This window comes from Plecotus auritus, assembly GCF_963455305.1.
Source record: "Plecotus auritus genome assembly, chromosome: 2".
Taxonomy (NCBI): domain Eukaryota; kingdom Metazoa; phylum Chordata; class Mammalia; order Chiroptera; family Vespertilionidae; genus Plecotus; species Plecotus auritus.
The window spans coordinates 171,325,608-171,348,342 of NC_137771.1; the positions used below are offsets into that span (position 1 = coordinate 171,325,608).

The 22,735-nt window shown below is 44.9% G+C and overlaps 1 protein-coding gene across 26 annotated transcripts in view; it reads left to right on the forward strand.

The window, feature by feature from the left end:
* KALRN (kalirin RhoGEF kinase) overlaps window positions 1–22,735 on the forward strand; it is a gene marked incomplete at both ends in the record, with an annotated part of 667,375 nt that overhangs the window by 436,059 nt on the left and 208,581 nt on the right. For all 26 annotated transcript variants that reach the window (XM_080657248.1, XM_080657225.1, XM_080657253.1 and 23 more), the window contains 7 exons: window positions 4,472–4,541; window positions 6,812–6,901; window positions 12,505–12,597; window positions 17,366–17,477; window positions 19,284–19,474; window positions 19,891–19,992; window positions 21,214–21,356. In XM_080657248.1, the coding sequence (XP_080513374.1) occupies window positions 4,472–4,541; window positions 6,812–6,901; window positions 12,505–12,597; window positions 17,366–17,477; window positions 19,284–19,474; window positions 19,891–19,992; window positions 21,214–21,356 (801 nt within the window). The remainder of the gene's footprint in view (window positions 1–4,471; window positions 4,542–6,811; window positions 6,902–12,504; window positions 12,598–17,365; window positions 17,478–19,283; window positions 19,475–19,890; window positions 19,993–21,213; window positions 21,357–22,735) is intronic.

Here is a 22,735-nt window from a genome sequence, read left to right on the forward strand (position 1 = left end):
TCAACAAGTACCTTGAGATGGTAGTGACTGTCTTACTCAAAGTTGTGAATTCATATGCGCAGCACAACATAGTTGCCTTAATTCTTAACTTTTTCATTCAAAATTCAATCATGTGGCGTCAGTGTGGGACCTGCTGAGTGGAAGCACACTGGAATCTCCCACGCAGTCACCTTCACATGCTGGTCTGTGGACCGGATGAGTAGGATTGCCCAGCGAGCTTCCTAAGCAATGCAGACGCTCTGATCCCATCCCGAGGTGGCACAGCCAGGCGTGTGGACCGCTAATGAGGGTTTTCCAAGAGTGTTCCTTCAGACAGAGTCAGATACTCCCTTTGGGAGTGTTCCACTCACAACGAAGTCTGGGAAGCACTGCACACTAATCACTTCAGAGACTTACAATGTACCTGATCGGATTGTAGGATTTTGGAAGTCCTGCAGTGAAGAAACCAGCTTACCCCAGCATTTCCCAAATTTAAATGTGTGACCTTGGATTTTAATTTTTGCATTCATTTCCCACACTTAAATGATATGTGACTTGGAATCCAATTCTTGCACTAACACCCAATCAAGATTTCCCAATGATATGGTTTAGGGGAAGATAATCTACTATAGATTTTTTTTTAAAACAAGGGCTTAGTTGGGGGAGCTCCCTAAATATGTCTTATGAGTTGGGGAGAGTGTGAGATACCTATGCTTACCAAAGAGAGTGTAGTTCTATTAAGACTGGAAAGTACTTATCCTGAGAACTGTTTATTTAGGGCCTACTATATGCCAGGCACTGTGTCGGGTTCTTTAACTGTGTGGATTTGTTAAATTCTCACAACAACCCCCATGAAGGTGTTATTTTCAAGATGAGAAAATGAATCTTAGGAAGACCCCTCATGACTTTGACTAAGTGTGAACTCTGGCTCTTTACCTGGTGCTTGGTTGTGGGAGGAAAGGGAGACATGGAGTTAGTAGAAGGGTGGACTGGTGGTGGTTGCTGTTAAAACCTTCGTTTTCCAGAAAGATATTAATTATAGAAACATTTAATACATTTCATAGTGCTTTTATTGTTAAGGATTTTCAAACTGCACCCTTCCTTGTGATAACTGCTATCACAGAAATTACTAGGATTTTTAATAAAATTGCTAGCACTGTTGGCAGCATCAGTTATCAATTCTGTGGCTATAATTACCACTATTTGTTTAATACTAACTGTAAGTGACCAGGCCACTAGTTTATTTTGGGTATCCTTGCAACTTCTAAGACAAAAATATATACAGATGACATATTACAGAATTGTATACTTGAAACTTACATGCTCTTATTAACCAATGTCACCCCAGTACATTTTTTAAAAATAGAAAACAAATCAACAAAAACAAGAGCCAAAGAGAAACCCATTCAATCCATAGACTACACCCCAAATTAGTAACTGCAGTTGCTTCTGAGGAGGGGCCAGGAGGACAGGTGGTTTGTTTGTTATCATGTACATCCATGACTCAGAAAAATGATATTAAAAATTATAAAAACTAAAAATACAGCAAACATGTAATTTTATATCCTGTGTGGCATGCCATGATCCAGGTGGCTGTACCATTTACTTGATTGCCCTAGGAGGAGAAGGGCCCATACGGCCTGAGAACCAGAGTTTAGGGGCCTGGAGTGAGGTCCTGAGAGAGCCCAGGTGGAGGTTTCCTGAAAGCGTTACCCCAGGGCAGGGCCTCTAGAGTCTGCCCTTTATCCTCTTTCTCTCTTCTTCAAGTTCTCTCTGCCTCCTGTGCTCTCCTGTCTCCAAGTACATTTTCTGTCACCAGTCCTTGTGCTGGAATGGCTCCTCAGATGTGCTTCCCCCAGTCCTTGTGCTGGAATGGCTCCTCAGATGTGCTTCCCCCACTTCTCAAGCCACTCAGTCCCCATCCCAGACCCTATTCAGTGAATCATGGCTCAGGGCTGGATTTCCACCCATTGTCTCCCCTGAGATGTATACCGAAGGCCAACATGAGAAATGACCATGTAAAAACCTCTCAACACCTTCTGGCAAAACTGCTTGTGAAGCTATTGTACACTAAATCTTTTAGTGTTCCTCATGGGAAAGAGCCACATAATAAGAGTTTTTCAGAATTCAGTTCCAGAAATAAAAAATACATATTAAAAATAGATTAACATTATAATAATACATTAACATATTGTTATGTTATGGAAATTTTCCAGAATGAACATGATGTATACAGGAATGAACCAGATTGCTTCTCTTTGCAACAAAAAAAGGTTGTTTCCATTTTGGTCTTGAAAAAGATTTAATCCTTAATTACAGCATTATGTAATATTTTTTCCTGTTTCTATTTTGGAACTTATATTAAATACATGTGTGTCACCTGCAATTTTTCTAAAAGTAGTAGTAAATGTGATTTTCGGAACTTTTCCAGAGTTGCTGATTTTTGAGCTCTGCGTATTTGCAGTTTAAAAGCTCAAATTGCATCTTAATTTCCACTATTTCATGATTCAGATCAGGATACTCTAAAAATTAACCTATTAGGGGAAAGATGATTACCACCAAATAGATACTGCTCAGAGTCCCCAAATATTTCAAGTGACTTTTTCTTATAACCAAATACCAATTTATTGTAGAAAATTTAAATTGCAGATAGGTAAAAAAAAAATCTATGATCCCACCAATCATTATTAGTCCTTTAGCTTTCCAAATATGACTTGCCAAATATTTTTAAGTTACACATACCTATTTTTTTTAACCAAAACCAATATTGTTCTGTGTCATGTCATTGAAGAGAGAACACACACAGAACCCATGACCAATAGTAATTATAAGGTACTATAAGAATGCTTGGCCAATAGGAGCCAAGTAGGATAAATCAAATCAACAAAATTAATTTTTCCAATGCTAAAGATCAGTTGTAAAATAATTCTGAACTGCTTTAATAATTTTATTTAATTTTTGGATTAATTTTAAAAATAAACATTAAATATAAAGTATAGATTGAGAAGTTCTATCCACCACTATCTCACCCTACCCCTTCACCTGATTTCCTGTGGTAGAAATTTTTTATTTAAATCACTTCATTGAAGTGTGATTAATATGTAAAAAGCTGTACACATTTAACATATACAACTTGACGAATTTGGGGATAAGTATACACCCATGAAACCATCACTGCCATCAAGGCAATAGATATATCCATCACCTCTCAAAACTCTCTCCTGTTATTATTACTGTTATTATTAGTAGTAGTAGTAGGCAAGAACATTTAACATAATATCTGTATATCTTAGCAAATGTTAAGTATATAATATAGTGTTATTAGTTATAGATACTATGCTATGTAGATCTCCAGAATTTGCCTTGTATAACTGAAATTGTACCCTTTGACCATTAGTTTCTTTGGTTGGAAATAAGAATATATATTTCCTACATAGACAAAAGGCCGTGTATTATCTACATTCTTCTATACCTTTCTCTTTTCACTTAATAGCCTGCCCTGGAGATCTTCCATATGAAAACATAGAAAGCTTTGTTATTTTTTATAGCTATGTAATATTCAGTTCTGTGGGTGTACCATGGTTTACTTTGTCATTTACAGACTATCTTTTGCTATTATAAACAGTGTCACAGTGAATACGCATGTATGTACACCACCTTATGCACATGTGAATCCAACTTCAGGAAATTTTCCAGGATTGAAATTGCAGAGACAAAATGTTGATAGAAATTGTCAAATTGTCCTTTGTAAAGATAACACCATCATTCATTTTCATCAGCATGTATCACCACATCCTCATAATTATTTATTTGGAAAACGTTGTGTGATTTTTAAAAAAAACTAATTCTATTCCAGTGATTCCTGCTTATTAGAGCTTGTATTCTTTGAGCTCAAAGAAAGTAATATCTTACTTTGAAGTTTTCATAGTCAACTCTTTATTATGTATTAGCACAGAAAGGAGCCATGGCACAGATGTCCACAATAGCAGATTATTCAGTAGTAATTCAATTCAACTTTGAAGTGGGTTATAACTTTCTCTATGTTAACTTTTTTTCCAAAATGATGTCTGCATTAGGAAACATTAACTCTTATTTTTTTAATACAAATTGGCTATCGTGGAAGAAGGACAATAATTAGAAGTTGTGTAGGATTAAAAAGTTTTCCACTTTACCTCTGGGGTTACAGATGATATTAATTTGTTCTTTTTTAATATTTATATCTATGTTTTAAATATTATAGAGTACTCAGGTGGCTTGTATAAAAATAGGCTTGTAGTTGCTATTAAAATAGAAGGCCCAAAACAAATATAATATTTCATTACTTCCAGCCTGAGAAGTATAAACTACTTTTGACCACGTAATCACTTAGTGGAGAAGCCATGTGTAAATAACAGAGGGTTTACGAGGATGTGTTGACCTCAGCACAATCCTCTTGGGTGGAGCAGGGGTCAGCAATAGAGATGTCTGACTCAGCCTTTCTCTTCCCTCACAGCATCTTCCTCAAAGAGCTGGAGAAGTACGAGCAGCTGCCTGAGGATGTGGGACACTGCTTTGTTACCTGGGTAACTGACCTGAAATACTGTTCTCCCATCCCCCATGCTTCCCAGGAGTCTGACCTGAGAATGTGTCACTGACATTCTAACATAGGACCAGGGACTGTAGAAAAGGGCCATGAGTAGATCTGAGAGAAGCAGACCCTCTCTGAGGAGCAGAGCCCTCCTTGGGAGAAGTCCTTAGACATTGTGTCTAAGTGCCATGCTAAGTTTTCTAGCACTTTCTAAAATTAAGATATCAGAAGATTAGGACAAGACCAGCACCCTTGATAGAGGACTACTCTAGCTCCATCTACTATTTTTGTTTTGTTTGTTTGTTTTTTAACTGGGTGAGGATTAGGGAATTAGAACTTTAGGAATACATCAAGCCACCAAACCATTGGTTACATTTTCTTCCTTAATAGAAAAGAACACACTCTTTGGGTATCCATCCCAGTTCTGACCTGCAAGATGAGTGTCAGGTCACTCTCTTTCAAGGTGCTATTGTCATGGGCCAAGTCAATGGGCTGAATGTACCAGGTTCTAATTACATGAGTGGAAACAGTAGTCTCCATTAGCATCTCCACATCACATTATTTTCAGCTGAGGTTTGTGATATGAATGCAGAGATCTCCTGAGAAGGTCACAAAGAACACTAAGTGCAACTAAACATGGAAATTCTTCCCAAAGATCAGGAGTTCTGATATTTAATAATTATTGTCTAATTATAACTTCTCAAAATGGGTGAATACTTTTCAAAATATCTTCATGTTTCAAGAGTTATGGAGTAGGCAGAGCTATTGTTATGTTTTATGTTTTATAGATGGATACATTTCAAATGAGCTGGGAGATCAACTAGTCCCCTGACATAATATCACAGTCAGTTCCAAAGTTCAAGTCTTGAGTTACTTTCTTTTCATGAAGCCTTCATGTTTGTTTCCTGGCATTCTCTCATTTCTTAAGGAAGTCTCAGACTGCTGTCTTATTTTGTTCTATTACATTTTCTACCTCTTAATTACATGAGCCCAAGCATACTTCACGTTAATGCTCATATGCAATTTATGATTCCTTGCACAGCCAGTGTAGAGAAGACAAGATTGGTCAGTAAATGAAGGGATTTTTAAATCTTGTTTCACACAATTTGTGGATTTGCCTTACAATCAACCATAAATATGATTCAGCATCATCTCTTAGGGATGATGAATGCCTTCCAGGTAGTCTATTAACCCAAAAACCAGTTTCAGAAATCCTTTGGTGACTGTATAAAACAGGCACATTTTGCCAAGAATTATCCCAAGGTGACTTTAGGTCTTATAATCTTACCTATGAGTGTAGTGCAGGAGTAAATGGTAGAAGAGTTATTTATAATGCATTGAAAGGCTATGACCAAGAAGGCTGATGTCAGCGTTCCTAGGCTCTACCACTTTGGAACAGTTTTCACTTCTGTAAAATGGGGATGATGATAATGCAACTCATTGCATAGGGTTCTCATGAGGATCAAATGAAATCTGCTACAGGTATAACGCATATCTAGGCTGCTTTCTCAAAGAGGACATCCCAAATGTTCTGTAGGCACCAAGATGGCAGCATTTTACAAAGAGGAAAGTACTTGGTGGCCAAAATACACAAAACTTTCACAGTGGAAAGAGTGGGTAGCATTAACCCAGAGGGTCCTGAGAGAAATAAGAAGTGAATTTTCACCAAGCCATAAGGTTCTTGACTTGAAGTAACAACCTGGTTAGGACTCATTGTTCAGACCCTGGCCCGAGGGTCCCCCTGCCTCCCTTCCCCCCATCATTGCTTCTGAGAAGTTGGGAATGGCCGCATAGTCACTTGATACCCCCTGCAAACCACCCCCCATGGAGACCCTTGAAGTACAAGCAGATCTAGCGCTGAGATCATACTTCATTTTCATGCCTTGATTTTTGCTTTCCGAGCAAATGCTGTCATTGTTCAAGATGGGAAGCACAATTGTAGGTAATCCCCCAAAGGGGATAATCTCTAAGTAAGTGCTGTCCAACTGCAGAATACGTTATGATATGTGAATTGGTTTTTGCTTATTCTTTCCAGCACTGACTAGTATTACAATGAGCTTACTTTCAGTGAGCTTTCTCCTGCTGTTAGGAAAAAAGCATCCCAAAGCTGGGGAGCATGGACCAGATAAGCCCAGAACATTGGCCACAGATAATCCTGCAGCACACCGTATCTGTTTACACAGCCCCTGCTGGGCCCCGTAGACACAGTCAACAGAAGGGAGCAACGCATGGATGCTTACCTGTTCTTGTCTTTGTTCTTTTTAGGCAGACAAATTTCAGATGTATGTCACCTACTGTAAAAACAAACCTGATTCCAACCAGCTGATCCTGGAGCATGCAGGCACCTTCTTTGACGTAAGCTGTGATTTTCCATTCTTGAGCCATTGAGGCAGGTGGAAATGCTTCATTACCTTGGGATAATAGGTTACTCACTTTGTTCCTCGCTTTTCTTTACTGGCCACTCCAAACCTCTATCTCCTGGATAAAGCATGGATCAGTGTTTGTCTTTTGTTTAAACCCATCCCAGCCCAAGTGCTATGATTTTGGACAAGGCATGTTTGCCTCCATGCCTCAACCACAAACAGAGCTAGCCATAAATCTCATGTGTAGAGGAGCCTGCTATGATGCAGGGGTTGACTAAGAGGTTTCACTTTTACTTCATATATAGCTCCCTCACATGGAGGGAGTCTCAACGTATAGTCCCCAGACCTGCCACATCATCATCACCTGAGAGCTTGTTAGACGTGCATAGTTTGGACTCGCCCTCCACTTCTATTGAGTCGGAATCTCCAGGGCTAGAGCCCGACCATCTGAGTTTTAGCTCACCCTCCAGGTGACTCTAATGCCCACTCAAGTTTGAGAATCCCTACTCTAATGCAACTGTTTTAACCTTGGCTACACATAGAGTCACCTGGGGAGCTTTGAACATTAGTGATTCTGGGTCCCACCTCTGAGGTTCTGTGAGGATTGGCCTGGGTCTGAGCTGGGCATTGAGAGTTTTTAAAGTGTCCAGGTGAGAGTAATGTGCACCCAAGGTCGAGCATGTGTGTGGAATAGAAGCCCAGAGAAAGGTCAGAGCTGATGGATCTCATCAGATCCTTTGGTTTTTAATGAGGAGCCAGTCCTATTGGTGAATGATGGCACAAGTCTGTGTAGTCTTGGGCCCCAGAGAGTGACCTACAGTGAACAGAGCCAAGTGGGTCACTATAGGATGCAAGGGAAGAGCAAGAGGGAGAGAAGAAATGAAGGGGGAAAGGAAGTTCAGTGAGAGGGGGACTGTAGCAGTGATGGCCATTCTGGTAGTCATATCAGAAGTGACAAAAACTTGAAATTCAGAATGTTTTATCATCTCACTAGAGGCCTGGTGCACGAAAATTTGTGCACTCAGGGGGGTCCCTCAGCCCGGACTGTGCCCTCTTGCAACCCAGGAGCCCTCGGGAGAGGTCCACCTGCCAGCTTAGGCCCTTTCCCAAGGGGACCAGGCGAAAGCTGGCAGTCAGACATCCCTCTGGCAGCCTGGGAGCCCTCAGGGGATGTCCGACTGCGGAGGCAGGAGAGGCTCCAACCACCGCCACTGCACTCGCAGCTGTCAGCCCAGCTTGTGGCTGAGCGGAGCTCCCACTGTGGAAGCACACTGACCATCAGGGGACAGCTCCTATGTTGAGCATCTGCCCCCTGGTGGTCAGTGTGCATCATAGCGACCGGTTCCCGGTCGTTCAGTCGTTACGGTCAATTTGCATATTACCCTTTTATTACATAGGATCAGTCTGTCTTTCTGCCTACCTGCTCTCATTCCTTCCATAAATATCTGAATATCTACTGTATGTCAGATAGATGGGAAGCACAATTGTAGGTAATTGCTGGGCCCCCTGGGGGATACAGACATGTAACTACAGTTCCCATACTCAAGTTTACAGAATAAACCTTCTCTGAGCATCTTTCTAGCCCAACACTGCTGTAACAGAAATGATTCTACAAGGATTTATTGCTCAGTGGAGGAATGACACTTGAGTGGGAGAAAGCCAGTCAAGAAAAAAAGCACATGTGCTATTTTAATGGAGCATTAACATAGAACTGGTTCTAACGGTCCTGACTGGAATTCTAAGGTTAGACGTGATAAAACAGAAAATCCAAGTAAAGCGCTTCCCTAACTTGTCAGAGTTTATGGAATGCTTTCTGCCATTATCTTTGCTTAATAATGTGTTTTCCTTAAGATGTTTCTGGTAGACTATTAATCAACAGTCTCCAGAAGGGCCTTTTTGACATTGTCAATGCACTGTGTCCTGTCTTCCACTTTGTGTTTTTCTGAACACACTCGCCCTGGGCTCTGAGCAGGCCGTACACTGTTCTGCTTTCTTATCTTTGCTCACACTGCTTTCTCTGCCTAAAATGGATTGTGGTCCCTCTTTGCACATAGGCATGCTCATGTGTGCACAACCACACAAAGTCACTCTTCAAAATTCTTCCTTTACTTTAAAGGTCACATGTTGCTTTCTGCAGAAATCTTTCCTTTCCTCTATGCATACATGATATTTTGTGTCACTCGTATTGCATTTGTAACAACAATTTGCCTTTTGGCAGTTTAACCATGTGCCTTTCCATTACTCACACCTCCCCCAACTGTGAGCCCCTTGAGGTTGACTAATGGTTTGCCTGCTTCACTTTGTACACATTACAGAGTCTGGTGCTAAACTGTATTTTCCTTTAGTCCTACATTCCTCATATTCCTGTTCCTAGCCAATTCCTGGACTTTGACTAATAAGTCATTCCCCAAATCTTGCACCCTATCCTCCATTTCCCAGTTAGTTCCTAATTAGCCTCTACCTTAGCTGGGAAGGCCAATGGAAGCCAGAACTCCAGTCTGTGGGAGTTCCCAGAGCTGGTCCTAGAGGTGGGGAGGAAGAACAGTAAACTCTCCTGATTGTTCCCAATGCTTTCTGGAAAGCATCATTTTTGCAACTTGTTTCCCCAATCCATCAGAAGGGTTTCCCTAAGTTCTACAGGTAGGAACCATCTGCTTTAGGCCCTCATTCTATAAAAGAGATAAACCCTTAATAAAGGTGGTCTCTTATCACCCATTATTGTAAAGAGAACACAGAAAATTGAAGTCCTGGAAAGGCTCCCACATTCACATGATCCAGAATTTTCTACTCCAGATGTAAGGCAGCCCCTTCCTCACTGCTGCATAGGCAGCCTTCCCAGAGCTGGGTGTCTTGTCAGAGAGGGAGGACTGTCACAGGTACATTATTGCCTGTGCTGTCTGCCAAGGCCCCAAATTATCTCACAATGTTCATTTGCCCAAGGAGAGTCAGGCTGCCAGCTGTTCTGCCCATCATCCTTGAACAAGTCCTGCTATGACTACACACCTGTAGGGAAGAGGCAAATGAGTGAGCAAATTGCTACTTTCTGGGGTAATTGGCAGGAAATAAATTGAATAATTTATTTTTATCATTCCCTCTTCTTTACCCTCCTCCATGGCCACATAGCAAGCCCTAACTTTCAATGTTTCTTTTATTCCTCCTAACACTTTGTTTTCACTAATCTTAGCTTATGGCAAGCCCCCATGTTACACGCCTGAAGATATAGATATAAATAGGTGTAAATATACATTATGGCTTTATTATACTCACAGACGTGTGCAACCATCCCCACAGTCAATGTTAGAATTTTTATATCATCCCCAAAAGCAATCACCCCCCACATCTTATCCTCCCCCTTATTCCCCCAGGCCTAAGCAACCAATGACCTGTTTTCTAGCTCTTTAAATTTACCTTTTTGGATATTTTATAAAAGTGGATCAGATAATATGTGTTCTGTTGTGACTGACTATTTTCACATACCATGATATTTTCAAGGTTCATCCATGTTGTAGCATGTCTTGGTACTTCATTCCTTTTTACAGCCAAGTAGTATTTCATTGTACAGATACACCACATTCTGTTTCTCCATTCATCAATTGGTTGACATTTGGGTTGTACCCTCCTTTTCCATATTATTAATAACTAGAGGCCCGGTGCACAAATTCATGCTCGGGTGGGGTCCCTCGGCCTGGCTGGCGATCAGGGCTGATCGGGGCTGTCTCAGCCAGTCCCAATTGGGGCCAACTGGGGCCGGCCAGCTGGGAAAGGGACTGCGGGAGGTTGGCCGGCCATGGGAGGTTGGCTGTAGGAGTGCACTGACCACCAGGGGGCAGCTCCTGCATTGAGCATCTGCCCTTTGGTGGTTAGTGAACATCATCGTGACTGGTAGACTGGTCGTTCGGTCGACCGGTCGTAATGGTCGCTTAGGCTTTTATATATATAGATTCTCCTGTAAACTTTGTATACAAGTTTTTGTGTGGACATATGTTCTCATTTATCTTGGGTATACAGAGTGGAGCAAAAGTAGGTTGTTCATAGTAGTAGTTGTTCATATGGAAAATAATACAATAATAAATAATAACACACGAATAAACTCTGTGTTTTGAGTACTGACAACTGTAAACCTACTTTTGCCCACCCTGTATACCGAGGAGTGGAATTGCTGGATCATGTGGTAACTTTAAGTTTGCAATAAGGCTTATGCAGTAAACTCCGTCTCCCTGTCTCTATTTCCCAACCTCCACCCCCTGTGTTGTTCGTAGGCTTCAGTTACTCTTTCTGAAACATTGCTTCCACCATAATTTCCTTCCATTTAATGTCCACAGTACTTTACATTGAGAAGCTCATCATCAAATCCTAATTCTTTGTTCTAGCTCAACCTCATCAATGCCCTAAAAGCATCTTGTTTATCTAGCTGTATTTTTCACTTTTTCTAGAATCTAGGTGTGCACCCTCTATACCATTCAGGCATGGTCCTCATTGTCATCTAAATACATAAGGATTATTTCCTGTGCATTTGGGCTTTATATATTTCCTGTTTGTTGAGTACCATTCCTCCAACTTCCCACTTCACCACCCCTCCCTGTCCTCTAAGCCCCAGTGAAGGCGTTATCTGTAAAATCACTCCTGGGGCAGGGACTCCTCTCTGGTCTCCCTGGCAGTATCAGTGAGAAGTCTTTCTGTCATCCTTGGTTGCTCTCTCTTTCATATGTGTGAGTCTTATCAGCTAGCTAGCATAGAGGTTCTTGAGGGAAGGGACTAAAATTCACCCTTCTCTAATTTTCATAGCACCTAGACCTTGGGGAATAGATCATTTTGGAGGTAGGAGAGAGAGAGGACTAACATGAGAACTAGAGGCATGAACAGCTGGAAGCCATGGTCACAGCCTGGGCATGAATGATGTGGGCAGTGTGGCCAGGAAAGATCATCCTCCCCAGGGTTCAGGGATCACAGAGGGAAAATGCTGGAAATGACCCCATGGTTTCCAGCTTAGCAGACCTGAAGAATGAGGGGAGTCCCTACCATTGATCACAGTGAACAAGTTATAAGGAAAAGTGGTGATTCTAGGGTGGGATGTGTGAAATCTGAAGAGAGGAGGAATGGGAAGTGAGATCTGTCCTGTGCAGTTCTAAGAGGGAGACTGCAGGCCAACAAAGACTCGGGAGTCGTCAGAATAGAAACCAGAGCTCACTCTCTGCCTTCCCTTTATTCTCACCTTCCTTTTATCCCCCTCTCATGTCCTCCATTCTGGGTTTATTTCCTTCACTTCTACTTCTTCACCTCCCCTTTGCCCTTCTACCTGTTATTTACCTCATCACTTTCTCTACCTGTGTCTGTATGTCTTAAGTTCCATTTATTTTGCAAATCTGCCTTCTTTCCCTAAAGTTTCTCCCCTTTTTCCATCTCTCCTCTTGACTTCTATTTCTGTATGCACCTTAGTCTCTCATCATTCTCTTTCTCCTTCCCCTTCCCTATCAACGAAGTTTCTCATAATTGCCTTTTCTCCTTTCACCTCTCTTCTTACCCCACCTGCCTCCTGCCCAGAACACACATGCACATGCCCCTCCATGTCTGATGGTGCTCATTTCCATCCTGTAGGAGATACAGCAGCGGCACGGTCTGGCCAACTCCATCTCTTCCTACCTGATCAAGCCCGTCCAGAGGATCACCAAGTACCAACTGCTCCTGAAGGTACCTCCCTGCCCTTGGTGTCTCCCCTCCCCCCTGCCAGGCCCGGGGGGTCCCGCTTTGTCAAAGATGGGAGAGCTTCCACCTAAAGACCTCTCCTCTGCCCAGACCAGAACTTGAGCGATGAACCCATGCTTTCATCGCTGGCTCCAGTCTGTATGTCCCATCCCTTCAAATTCCAGATGCTTATTCACTGGGGGAAAGAGGGGAACTGGGAGCAGGAACAGGGTGACTATTTTCCCACCTACCCACCAGTGCACCACTTTGAGTGATTGCCACCCGAGCCACTGGCTGGTAGGTAAAGCCTCCCCTGTCCCTTCCTCCTGGGACAGATTCCCTCTCATGGCCCCTGCTTCCGACAGGATCAGGGGCCAAGATCTTAGGGGCAGTGCCAGTCTGCATGGGCATGGAGGCCCGGGGCAGTACTTGCCATTGTCGTAATCTCTGGTTTGTCAGACTAAAGGTTTTTGAGGGAAAGGGGTTGATCAAAGAGTGCGTATTCAAAGCACAATGACACTCGGTGTCTGTAGGATCCCATATATTGAGGTTCTCCTGGAGCCAACCAAGAGATGAGGGTTTCCTCCAAAATCTTTTCTTTAAAAGTCAAATAAAATGATGTAAACTACTAAGTAGTTGGGCTGATTCTTCTCAGAGAAGGATATGCTGACAATCTGAAAATATGACATTTCCCCACAGAAAGCCTGGGAAATTGATATTATAGGCAGTTATATAACCACTGTCTATCTGAATTCTTAAGATGTGTAAATGCAGTTTTCCCTAAGTTTGAATATTTTGCTGGCTGCTCCTCAAATGCAAAGGATAGTGAGAGGGCATGTTATAAGTAGTATAGTTCCAGAGAAAATGTAATGAAAATCAGCTCATGTTTGGAAATTCAGCTCATGCTTGCAGAATCTCACATATTCTGGCTGCACTAACCCTGAAAACCAGCCTAGTTTCAAATCTGGGTTTCTACTCATGTTAGAGAGTGTGCCCACCGGTCTGGTCCATGGTCTCCCTGGCTCAGCACTTGTGGTTCCAGGATGAGCAGAGTGGGGGCAGCATTGAGCCTGGGTCTTGGACCTCTCTTCCTGCTCTGGGCCAGGGCAGGGCCATGCACCATCCTTCCCCTGCAGCCTCCTCCTTCAAACCTCCTTCCTGTCTCCAAGAAGAGACTATGGGCTGCTGCTCCCAGGCACCCTAGTCATCCGACTCTGCAGAGATGACTTAGAAAATTACACCGCGGCATCGTGCCCAGGGCCTTTACCGAGGACCAGTGTCAGAAATAGCAATGGGCAGGACATCTCGGCTGTTTTGGCAGAACTGCTGTTGAAGCTGTCATCCTCTTCATGTTGGAGTTTCTAATAGAATGACCCAGAATTTCTCATAAGATCTCAGGGTGGGGCTCGCAGGGGGTGGTGTGCTCTCTGCCTTCAGGTCCTTCAGTGCCTTTGCCTGCCAGATCGTTAGCATTGACTTCTCCGGTTACTCACGGTAGTTTCTCCTTGGCCCAGGTTTCTGTGTGTTATTCTCCTCCCTTTTTCCTGTCCCACAGAATGGTTTTTCTTATGCCAAAAGGTTTTTAAAATTTAGTTTTGTGTTGTTGTTGTTTTAAATTTAAGTATCCCCAAGCCTTTTCTGGAATTGGGGGTGGGGGATTAACTCCCCCACCTACACTGACAGTGTCTTAAGTCAATTAAGATGCAGTTCTAAGAGAAAGACAGCTTTTCACCTCTCCCTTTCAAACCCATAAGGCTGAGGTTCCAGAGATTAATTCTGTGACAGGGAGGAAGTGGGGAATGGATGGCTGTCCTGTGTCTTGCTTTAGGCAGACGGAGGGTGGGCTCTGGGCTTTCATTCTGTCTTGAATGTTTTAGGAAGACATGACTGTGTATGTAACTGAGATGGGAAAAAAATAAAGTCATGGGAATTTGGTTGTGGAGAAGTGGTAGAGTTATTGGAAAAAACATTTAAGATAATTTTGGCCTCTTTTAAATGTGCTGGTAGCATAATGCCTGCCAAGTAAAAGAAAAATAGTTTGCTGAGCTTTTCCTATAAATAAATAACATGGGATTTATTTTCTCATTAAAGTCAGTTTTATTCCAAATAAATTGATATTTAATTATCAGTATCCTCTGGGGTTCCTCACAGTAGGTGTTACGTGAAAGTAAAAACTATATATCAGTTCGAATGTTCAATATTCTCTGTGTAAATCTGCTGCAGCTGTCCTTTGGGGTGTAAATGAAATGTGGAGCCTTCGCCTTATCATAAACTATCGCCGGGATCTGAGTAGAACTTATTGGCTCTGCTGGGTGATTAGTGGGTTTGCCAAATTGCTTTGGGGGTTAAACTAATTGGTGTTTTCTGTTGTGAACGGAAGCATATTTCTTATTTCTCTCTTATGTTTCTGCCTACAAGTTCCTTTTGATAATGTATGAAAACAGGGGTGGGCAGGTTAGAATTAGGAAAGTGGTGGGGAGAATCAGAGAAGTTCAGGTTGGTGGAAGAAAACCAACTTTGTGAACAATGATGCCATTATACTGAGTGGTACCAAGGACAGAGCTGAGAAGTGGTCCCTTCTACCTCCCAAACATGTGCTCTGGGCAGTTCACCTCTTCTGTGGGCACTCAAAGCTCCCTTCTTCATGTGGAATGTGTCCAAGATAACACAAAGGACTTGATTTTCATACCAGATGCTCACTAACTGGATATCTTACCAAGTGCAAAGCTTTGCCAATACTGTCATGTACTTCCTAATGACACTTGGACCAGCGATAGACGGCATATATGACAGTGGTCCCATGAGATTACAATAGAGCTGAAAAAATTCCCAACACCTAGTGATGTCATAGCCGTCATAATGTGGTAGCACAACGCATATGCATGTGCTGTGGTGCAAGCCTGCTGCACTGCCAGTCGTATAAAAGTACAGCACATACAGTGATGTACAGTACATAACACCTGATAATGACAATAAATGACTCTTACTGGTTTATGCATTTACTATTCTTTTACTATTTTAGAGTGTACTCTTTCTACTTATAAAACAAGTTTCCTGCAAAACAGTATCTGTGTTATCCTGGCAGCAGCCTCATATACATCATGTTTACCTCCTCTCTTGATTGCTGCATTTTCTCTTGTGCTTGGTTTAGTCTCATATCGTTTTATACAGTGACATGCTTCACAGGCTTGTAGCCTAGGAGCAATAGGCTATCCCATCCAGGTTTCTGTAAGCGCCCTCTGTGATACTCACACGATGACAAAGTCCCCAAATAACGCATTTCTCAGAACGTATCCCCATAGGTAAGTGGCGCATGGCTGTAGTTCCAAGGATACAAATAATCTAGGGCAGAGGTAAAAGAGAGAGAAGTCCCGGACTGCCAGCAGCTCCAAGACCCTTCTGGCAGTGTCAGGATGTGCTGGGGCCCGGATCAACATACAAGGTTTCCAAATGATGTATTATATCACCTGCCCTGAAGAGAGCCGTTGTGGTCATGAAGTGTACTCACTTTTTACTTAAATAGTTGCATAGCTTACATGATACTTTCCAGGGAGCCATGCCCGTAGAGCCCCAGATTCCAGGTATATTTACCATAAGATGTCCTGGATAAATAGGCCACATCCATTCTACTAAAGGCATTCCAGAGCAAGTGTCATTCATTTATTTGCTAGAAAGTCTGTAGTTCACATGTGTACAAGGCTTAACCTGCTCAACTTCTTTCTTTCCTGAAAGTACATCCCCACTCATCCACCCATCCCCTGCCTCCCCCTATCCTCAACTCCCCAAGGAGACAGTATGGATTGCAGATCTGTTGCTTAACTGTTTCCTTCCGAGGGTCAAAGTGAGCAAGATACAATAACCCTGATAAGAAAAATCAAAGTCAGCATTTTTCTGATTTGGCCAGAATCATTGCAAATGGTCTTTATGATTCCTAGGATAGTTGGAAATTATCTTTTCTCCATCAACCAAATACTCTATATCTTTTTTAGAGATGGTAATGACCTAGTTTCCAGTGAGGATGTGAAAGAGAGGGCATGCTCCGGGAAGTCTCAATGTGGTGGAGGACATGGAGGAGACAGGGTTGGTGTGGTGGATGGACCACTGGACTTGGATTTAAGAAACCTGGACTCAATCCCCTGCATTACTTTACCTCCAATGAATTCTGTAACCTGGGGAGAATCTCTATTCCCCTTAATCAGTTTCCTCATCTGACAATGAAAGGACTAGTACGGAATCCCATCTGTTGGCCCCAGGTTAGGAACTCCTGAGCCATAGGATCTAAAAATCTTTTATAACTTTGAAATGCCATAAACCTATGATGTCTATAGCCCCAGATTGCTCCCAGTATGATGGGAGTCAGCATTCAGGCAGTAGAGGTATGTACATAGAAGTGCGGGTGACAAATGAATGCTGAGCGTTCTTGGCATGCCCTTGTCTTCTCTTCATGGTTCCACAGGACTGCACCTCTGCTCCTGAGCTTTGCAAGGGACATTCTCTTCTCCAGGAGGGCAGTCAAGTGTCAGCGAACACACTACCACTTGGGTTGAATTGAGTTAGTTTGGATGAGATTGAGCTGAGGGAGCTCAGTTTGGGGGAAAATTTGTGGTTGAATTCTTTGGAGCTAATCCCATCCTACCCCACCGCACTTTCCTTATAGCTTAGAGGGAGCCATTGTAGAGAATGACTCTGGCTGTAATTGCCTGAATGGGTTTGGTGCCGAGAGGGTGGGGAAGCTGGGGGAGATGGTTCTAATTGTATTTGGACTTTTCCCCAGGAACTTTTAACTTGCTGTGAAGAAGGGAAGGGAGAGCTCAAGGATGGCCTGGAGGTGATGCTCAGCGTCCCAAAGAAAGCCAATGACGCCATGCATGTCAGCATGCTGGAAGGTAGCTATCCTCTCTGCCTCCTGGGGGAGCCCCCTCCTTTCTTAAGACCAGAGAGCTTGTATCATGGGAGGGAAGTGGCATGAAGTCAGGTAAGGGGCAAGGCCAGAAGAGAGGAGAAATGGCAAGTGGTTGCCTAGGTCCTCGGGCAGTGTGCCAGGAGCTCCACAGGGTCCAGCTCAGCTAACACCTGCCTCCAGGTAGACCAGCCTGAGCTGTTTCAGGTATGTAGACGGCTTGCTGCCTGTGAGATGGTCTAGGACAGGCCATCACCTTTACTACAGGTGGGCTACAGCCCTGACCCACAGCAGTCCTGTTCATCTACATTCCCCTCAATCACAGTTTCCTCGTCTGACAGTCCCATCTTCTGGTCCCAGGTTGCATTGCATTTGTCAGAAGAATAAGTAGACATCCTGCAGGCATGAACACACACACACACACACACACACACACACACTGTCTTCAGCCCAATGCCCTTCTTTTTTATTGTAGTAAAAGATGCATAACCTAAGGTTTACCATTGTAACCAATTTTAAGTGTACAGTTCAGTGACATTAAGTACATTCACCTTGGTGTGCAGCTACACTTATGCCGTTCCTAGCCGGTGGAAAAGCCCAGCCAGGTAAACCTGGTAGAACTTCACCAACGTCCATTCAATCCTCTGGAACCATGTCTTGTCTTGGGATCCAGAAACCTGGCAGAGTGAGGCTCCAATAAATTGCTCTTAACACCGCAAAACAGATGGGCAGAGCAGCCCTATTGGGGTGGAAGTTCTTAGATGAGTCTACTCATCCCAGTCGGAGCTGGCAAACAGGTGTGGAGGAAGATAAGTGTACTGTGTTGTATATATGTAAACCTGTGGGCTCCTTCTCCCTCTCCCTCCCTCCATCTAAAACACTTGGTCTGGTCTCAATACTTCTAGGTCACCTTTGGCAAGGAAGCCCCATTTCTACACGCAAAGGAGCCCTGGTTACCTTCTCCAGACTAAGCACTAACCATCTGAATATATTCCTACTGTCACAGTTTCTCCACCCCTTTCTTTTCTGTTTGCACCTCCTCCCATACCAGGGTGTCCCTTTCTCCTCTAACCTTTCCCCGACCTGTACTCTGGATCTAGCTACTCCAAGTATGGTCTGTGGAGCAGCAGCCGCAGCACCTGTGAGCTTATCCAAAGTGCAAATTCATGGGCTCCACCCCACACCTACTGAATCCCACCCTCTTTGGGGGTGAGCGGTGGGCAGCAATCTGTGTTCTCACAAGCTCTCTGGGTGATCTGTAAAGTTTCAGAATCTCTGTTAAAGATTTAAAGTGGTATAAATATAAATTTCTGAAGGATTATGCACCACCCTGTATAAGAGCAGTCAAAGGAAATAGTCCTAGGAATGGACCATGAGAACTAGAGCCACACCAAGTAAAGTGGAGTCAAGGGCACCCGATGGGGCAGTGCGTGTGCTCAGCCCCACTCCGAGCTCCAGGTGGGGCAGTGGAAGCTGTGGAGGTGGGAGCTGTGGGTTCACCCCTGCAGGAGGTCCTAGACGACAGTGGAGCTGTGGGAGGTTGCACAGGAGCTTTGCAGGAGATTCCCCGAGTCCTGGTTACCTGTGGGAGAGCTGGTGCAGAGGGGGTCTGATTACATTTCTGAAGAGCCAGCTACTCACGTGCTCAGGTGTTTCAGGAACCAGCGAGAGAGAGAAAGCACAGCGGAGCTGAGGGCTCACAGCCAGGGAAGCCTTTCTCCATGAGGGTGGAGCATGGCACGCTGAACGTGGCGCTAGAGAAACTCTGCAGGGTGAAATGGGTGTTTTTCAGGGTTCGACGAGAACCTGGACGTGCAGGGGGAGCTGATCCTCCAGGACGCCTTCCAAGTGTGGGACCCCAAGTCTCTGATCCGGAAGGGACGGGAGCGGCACTTGTTCCTCTTTGAGATCTCCTTGGTTTTTAGCAAGGAGATCAAAGACTCTTCAGGACACACGAAATATGTTTACAAGAACAAGCTACTGGTAGGTGGGGAACGACAAGACTCCCTGTTGTCATGGAGCCCTTGGGCAGGAAGGGATCTCGAACCCTTGCTCATCTCTCCCCCAGCGCCACACCAGAATCCTGGACAAATGAAATTGCCTCCTATTTGAAAAGCTCTCCCTCTGACTCCCACCTCTGCATTTTACAGTCCACGGTTCTTCTTCCTGTTGCTTTCATCGCCTCCTTCTTCACCTTCCCTCCCTGCTACCTGCTAATCAGGCGCAGGCCTGTAGGTCCTTTATTTCCAGGTAGATGAACAAAACACCCAGTCTATTTGAGTTTGATTGACAGAAGCCCCTTCCTCAGCCCTCTCCTCTTTGCTGCTTTTCCCACCCCAGCCCTGAGTTTCCCCACTGCCCTCCCCTCCCCGCCTCTCACAGGCATTTCCTGTCTACAGACCTCAGAGCTGGGTGTGACGGAGCACGTAGAGGGGGACCCCTGCAAATTCGCCTTGTGGTCTGGGCGCACCCCGTCCTCTGACAATAAAACCGTGCTGAAAGTGAGTACTGCCCTCTGCTGGGCTCAAGACCAGGGTTGGGGGGCGGAGGGGATGTGGGCCTCTTAAATCTACAGCTAGGCCAGCAGACCACAGGCCTGTCTGGGGAAGGGCGGCATCTCCTGGGGGTTGAGAAGCAAATTCTGTCCTGGAAGTAGACTCAACACCTCAAAGACACGTGGTCTCCTAGGTCCATGCACCTGTAGGAGCATAGAGTGAAGAAGGCAGGGCGTGGCCTCCTGGGCTTCCTCAACAGGGCCCACTAAAGATGTTCTATCCTGTGTCCCCTTCAAGTGTCCAGGGCAACAGGTGACCCTTTGACAAAAGTCACCTTGATTTGCTCCACATTCATTTAACATTTTTTCCTGAGAACCTTGACCATGTAAGGTATTCTGCTCAGTGCTGTGCAGGGCAGTATGTGTAAGGCATGGACCCTTCCTGGGAACATGAACTCTAGAAGCTCTAGTAAGTTGTAGAGCATGGGAACGATGCTGATTGAGAGGAATGATAAGAAAGGGCCTTCCCCCAGACAACGGCCGTGAGGAGTCACGTCAGCTCGGCAGGGCACGCGCACCGGGGCACTGAGTCAGGGCTTGTGGAAATGTTGGTCTCACTGGGAAGAGGTGCTGCCCGTGGGCCCCCACCAGCCATGTGCTTACCTGGCAGTACCCGACGCTGCATTGCCAGCACAGCTGCTGCCTGTCGTGAGACAGAATGACCTGAACTAAGTTCCACAGAGACAAGTGGGATTCGTGGGATGGGTGACGCCTCCAATGAGCAGGTTTCCAGGCCAAGAACCCAGGACTGACTTGCAGCCCGCATAGCCTGCGTGGCCATCCCGGGTGCTGAACGTCCTGAGCATTATCTGCACCTGTTGGTTGTTAGCTGCTGCCTCCAGGTGCCTGCTTGCTGCTTCTCCCAGTGCTCCCAGACCTCCCGAGTCACCAAAGTGTTCATCCCTGGCCCAGGGGACCTCCAGGTACTGCCCCAGCCTCAGGGCAGATAGCAGTACACCCTGCAGGTCATAAATACTTAGAAATCACCCTGCACCCGTCTCCATTACATCTTGCGGTCATAGCCCTCCTCTAGTTGGAGCAGCGTGGCCCTGGGACTGAAGAGTCCTGAGAATAAAAGGAGAAATAAGCCCCTCAAACATTCGGTGAGAACTGCTTGGGCAGGACCGAGGGAGATGGGTGCTGACTCTCTCTCCCTGTGGCACTCCAGGCCTCCAACATAGAAACCAAGCAGGAGTGGATCAAGAACATACGGGAGGTGATTCAAGAAAGGATCATTCATCTGAAAGGAGCGTTAAAGGAGCCCATCCAGCTCCCCAAAACACCAGCCAAACTGAGGAACAATAGTAAGAGGTAACCAGCGTCTCCCCCCGCCCCCCCCCCCCCCCCCCCCCGCCCACCGCACCAGTCCTGCTTCGGGGTGGGGGAGGGGTGAAGCTTTGCTTCCACAGGGGATGTGCTCTGCAGGGGGCTTCCTCCATGAACCCCTCAAGTTCTCCCTGAGATGAGTTAGCTTTCCTAAGCATCTTGCCAGTGACTGGCAGTTCCCTTCAGCAGGCTGCGGTGAGCACTCTTATTTGGCAGACACTCTGCAAGGTACTATAGGAAAATAAAAGCAAGTGTGAGATGAGCCATTCCGTCCAGAACCATCTAACAGGCACGTCTCACACATGACAGAGAGACAAAGGAACCGTGGGAAGTGGGGACGGTACATGAGCACTGCAGTGGGGTGTTGGGAAGGCTTTGGGTGAGAGGTGGAGCTGGGCCATGAGTGGGGAGCTCCGGGCTTGTTAAACAGTAAAAGGTCATTGTGTGCTGTAATGCAGGGGGTGGTATGATGGGGTTATCATTGCAGCTCTTACTGCCACACCCCTGGAGTCCTCACCTCTATTCATCCGAGAAAAGCAATGTGATCGGGCAGAAGAGGACAGATGTTTTTGTACCTTCATCTGTCTGAATCCCAGTTTCCCTTATCCAGGGGTGGGGAGCCTTTTTCCTGCCAAAAGCCATTTGGATATTTATAACATAATTCACAGGCCATACAAAATTATCAGCTTAAAAATTAGCCTGTTATGTTTGGTCAAATATTTAATTAACTCACTCCCCATGTGATATCACCTACAAGGACTCTTTTGGAGGGTGCTTCAAAAGAAAGTATACAAGAACGTCATGGGGTGGGAGGGGGTGGGGGGAACATGACAATGGTGGGAACAAAACAAAAGGCAGAGATCTGGTGGTGAGCATCACTGGCTCTCCTCTCCTCCCCTATTCATAAATGGAATAAATCCCAAAGATTTATTTGATGCTTTGGCGCCAACAAGGACACCCAGGCTGGAGCGCCACTGCCGGGCCTAGGGAATAGCAGCATTAGTCCAGAGGGAGGTGGTAACTGGAAGGAGGGTGTGACGAAGCTGGAGAGAGATACCTCCATGGGGAGAAAGCCCCTCAACCTGCATGGCCAGGATACAGTCACCTTGCTGTGCTGGAGGACAGATCAGGACTGTGCTGGGGGAAGTGTTATTTTTATTTCAGTTACCTTTGTCTAGAGTCCAGGTGAGAGATAGATTTAAACTCTAGAGACAGGCCCTGCTGCAGGAAAGCCCTACTTTAATAAGAAGATAGAATGGAAATGGCCATAAAGAGCTGAATGTCCAGGACCATGGTAGGCAGGGTCATTCAGGTGAGGCTGGCCAGGGAGACTCCATGAGAGAACCCCTCTTTCCTGCAGTAGG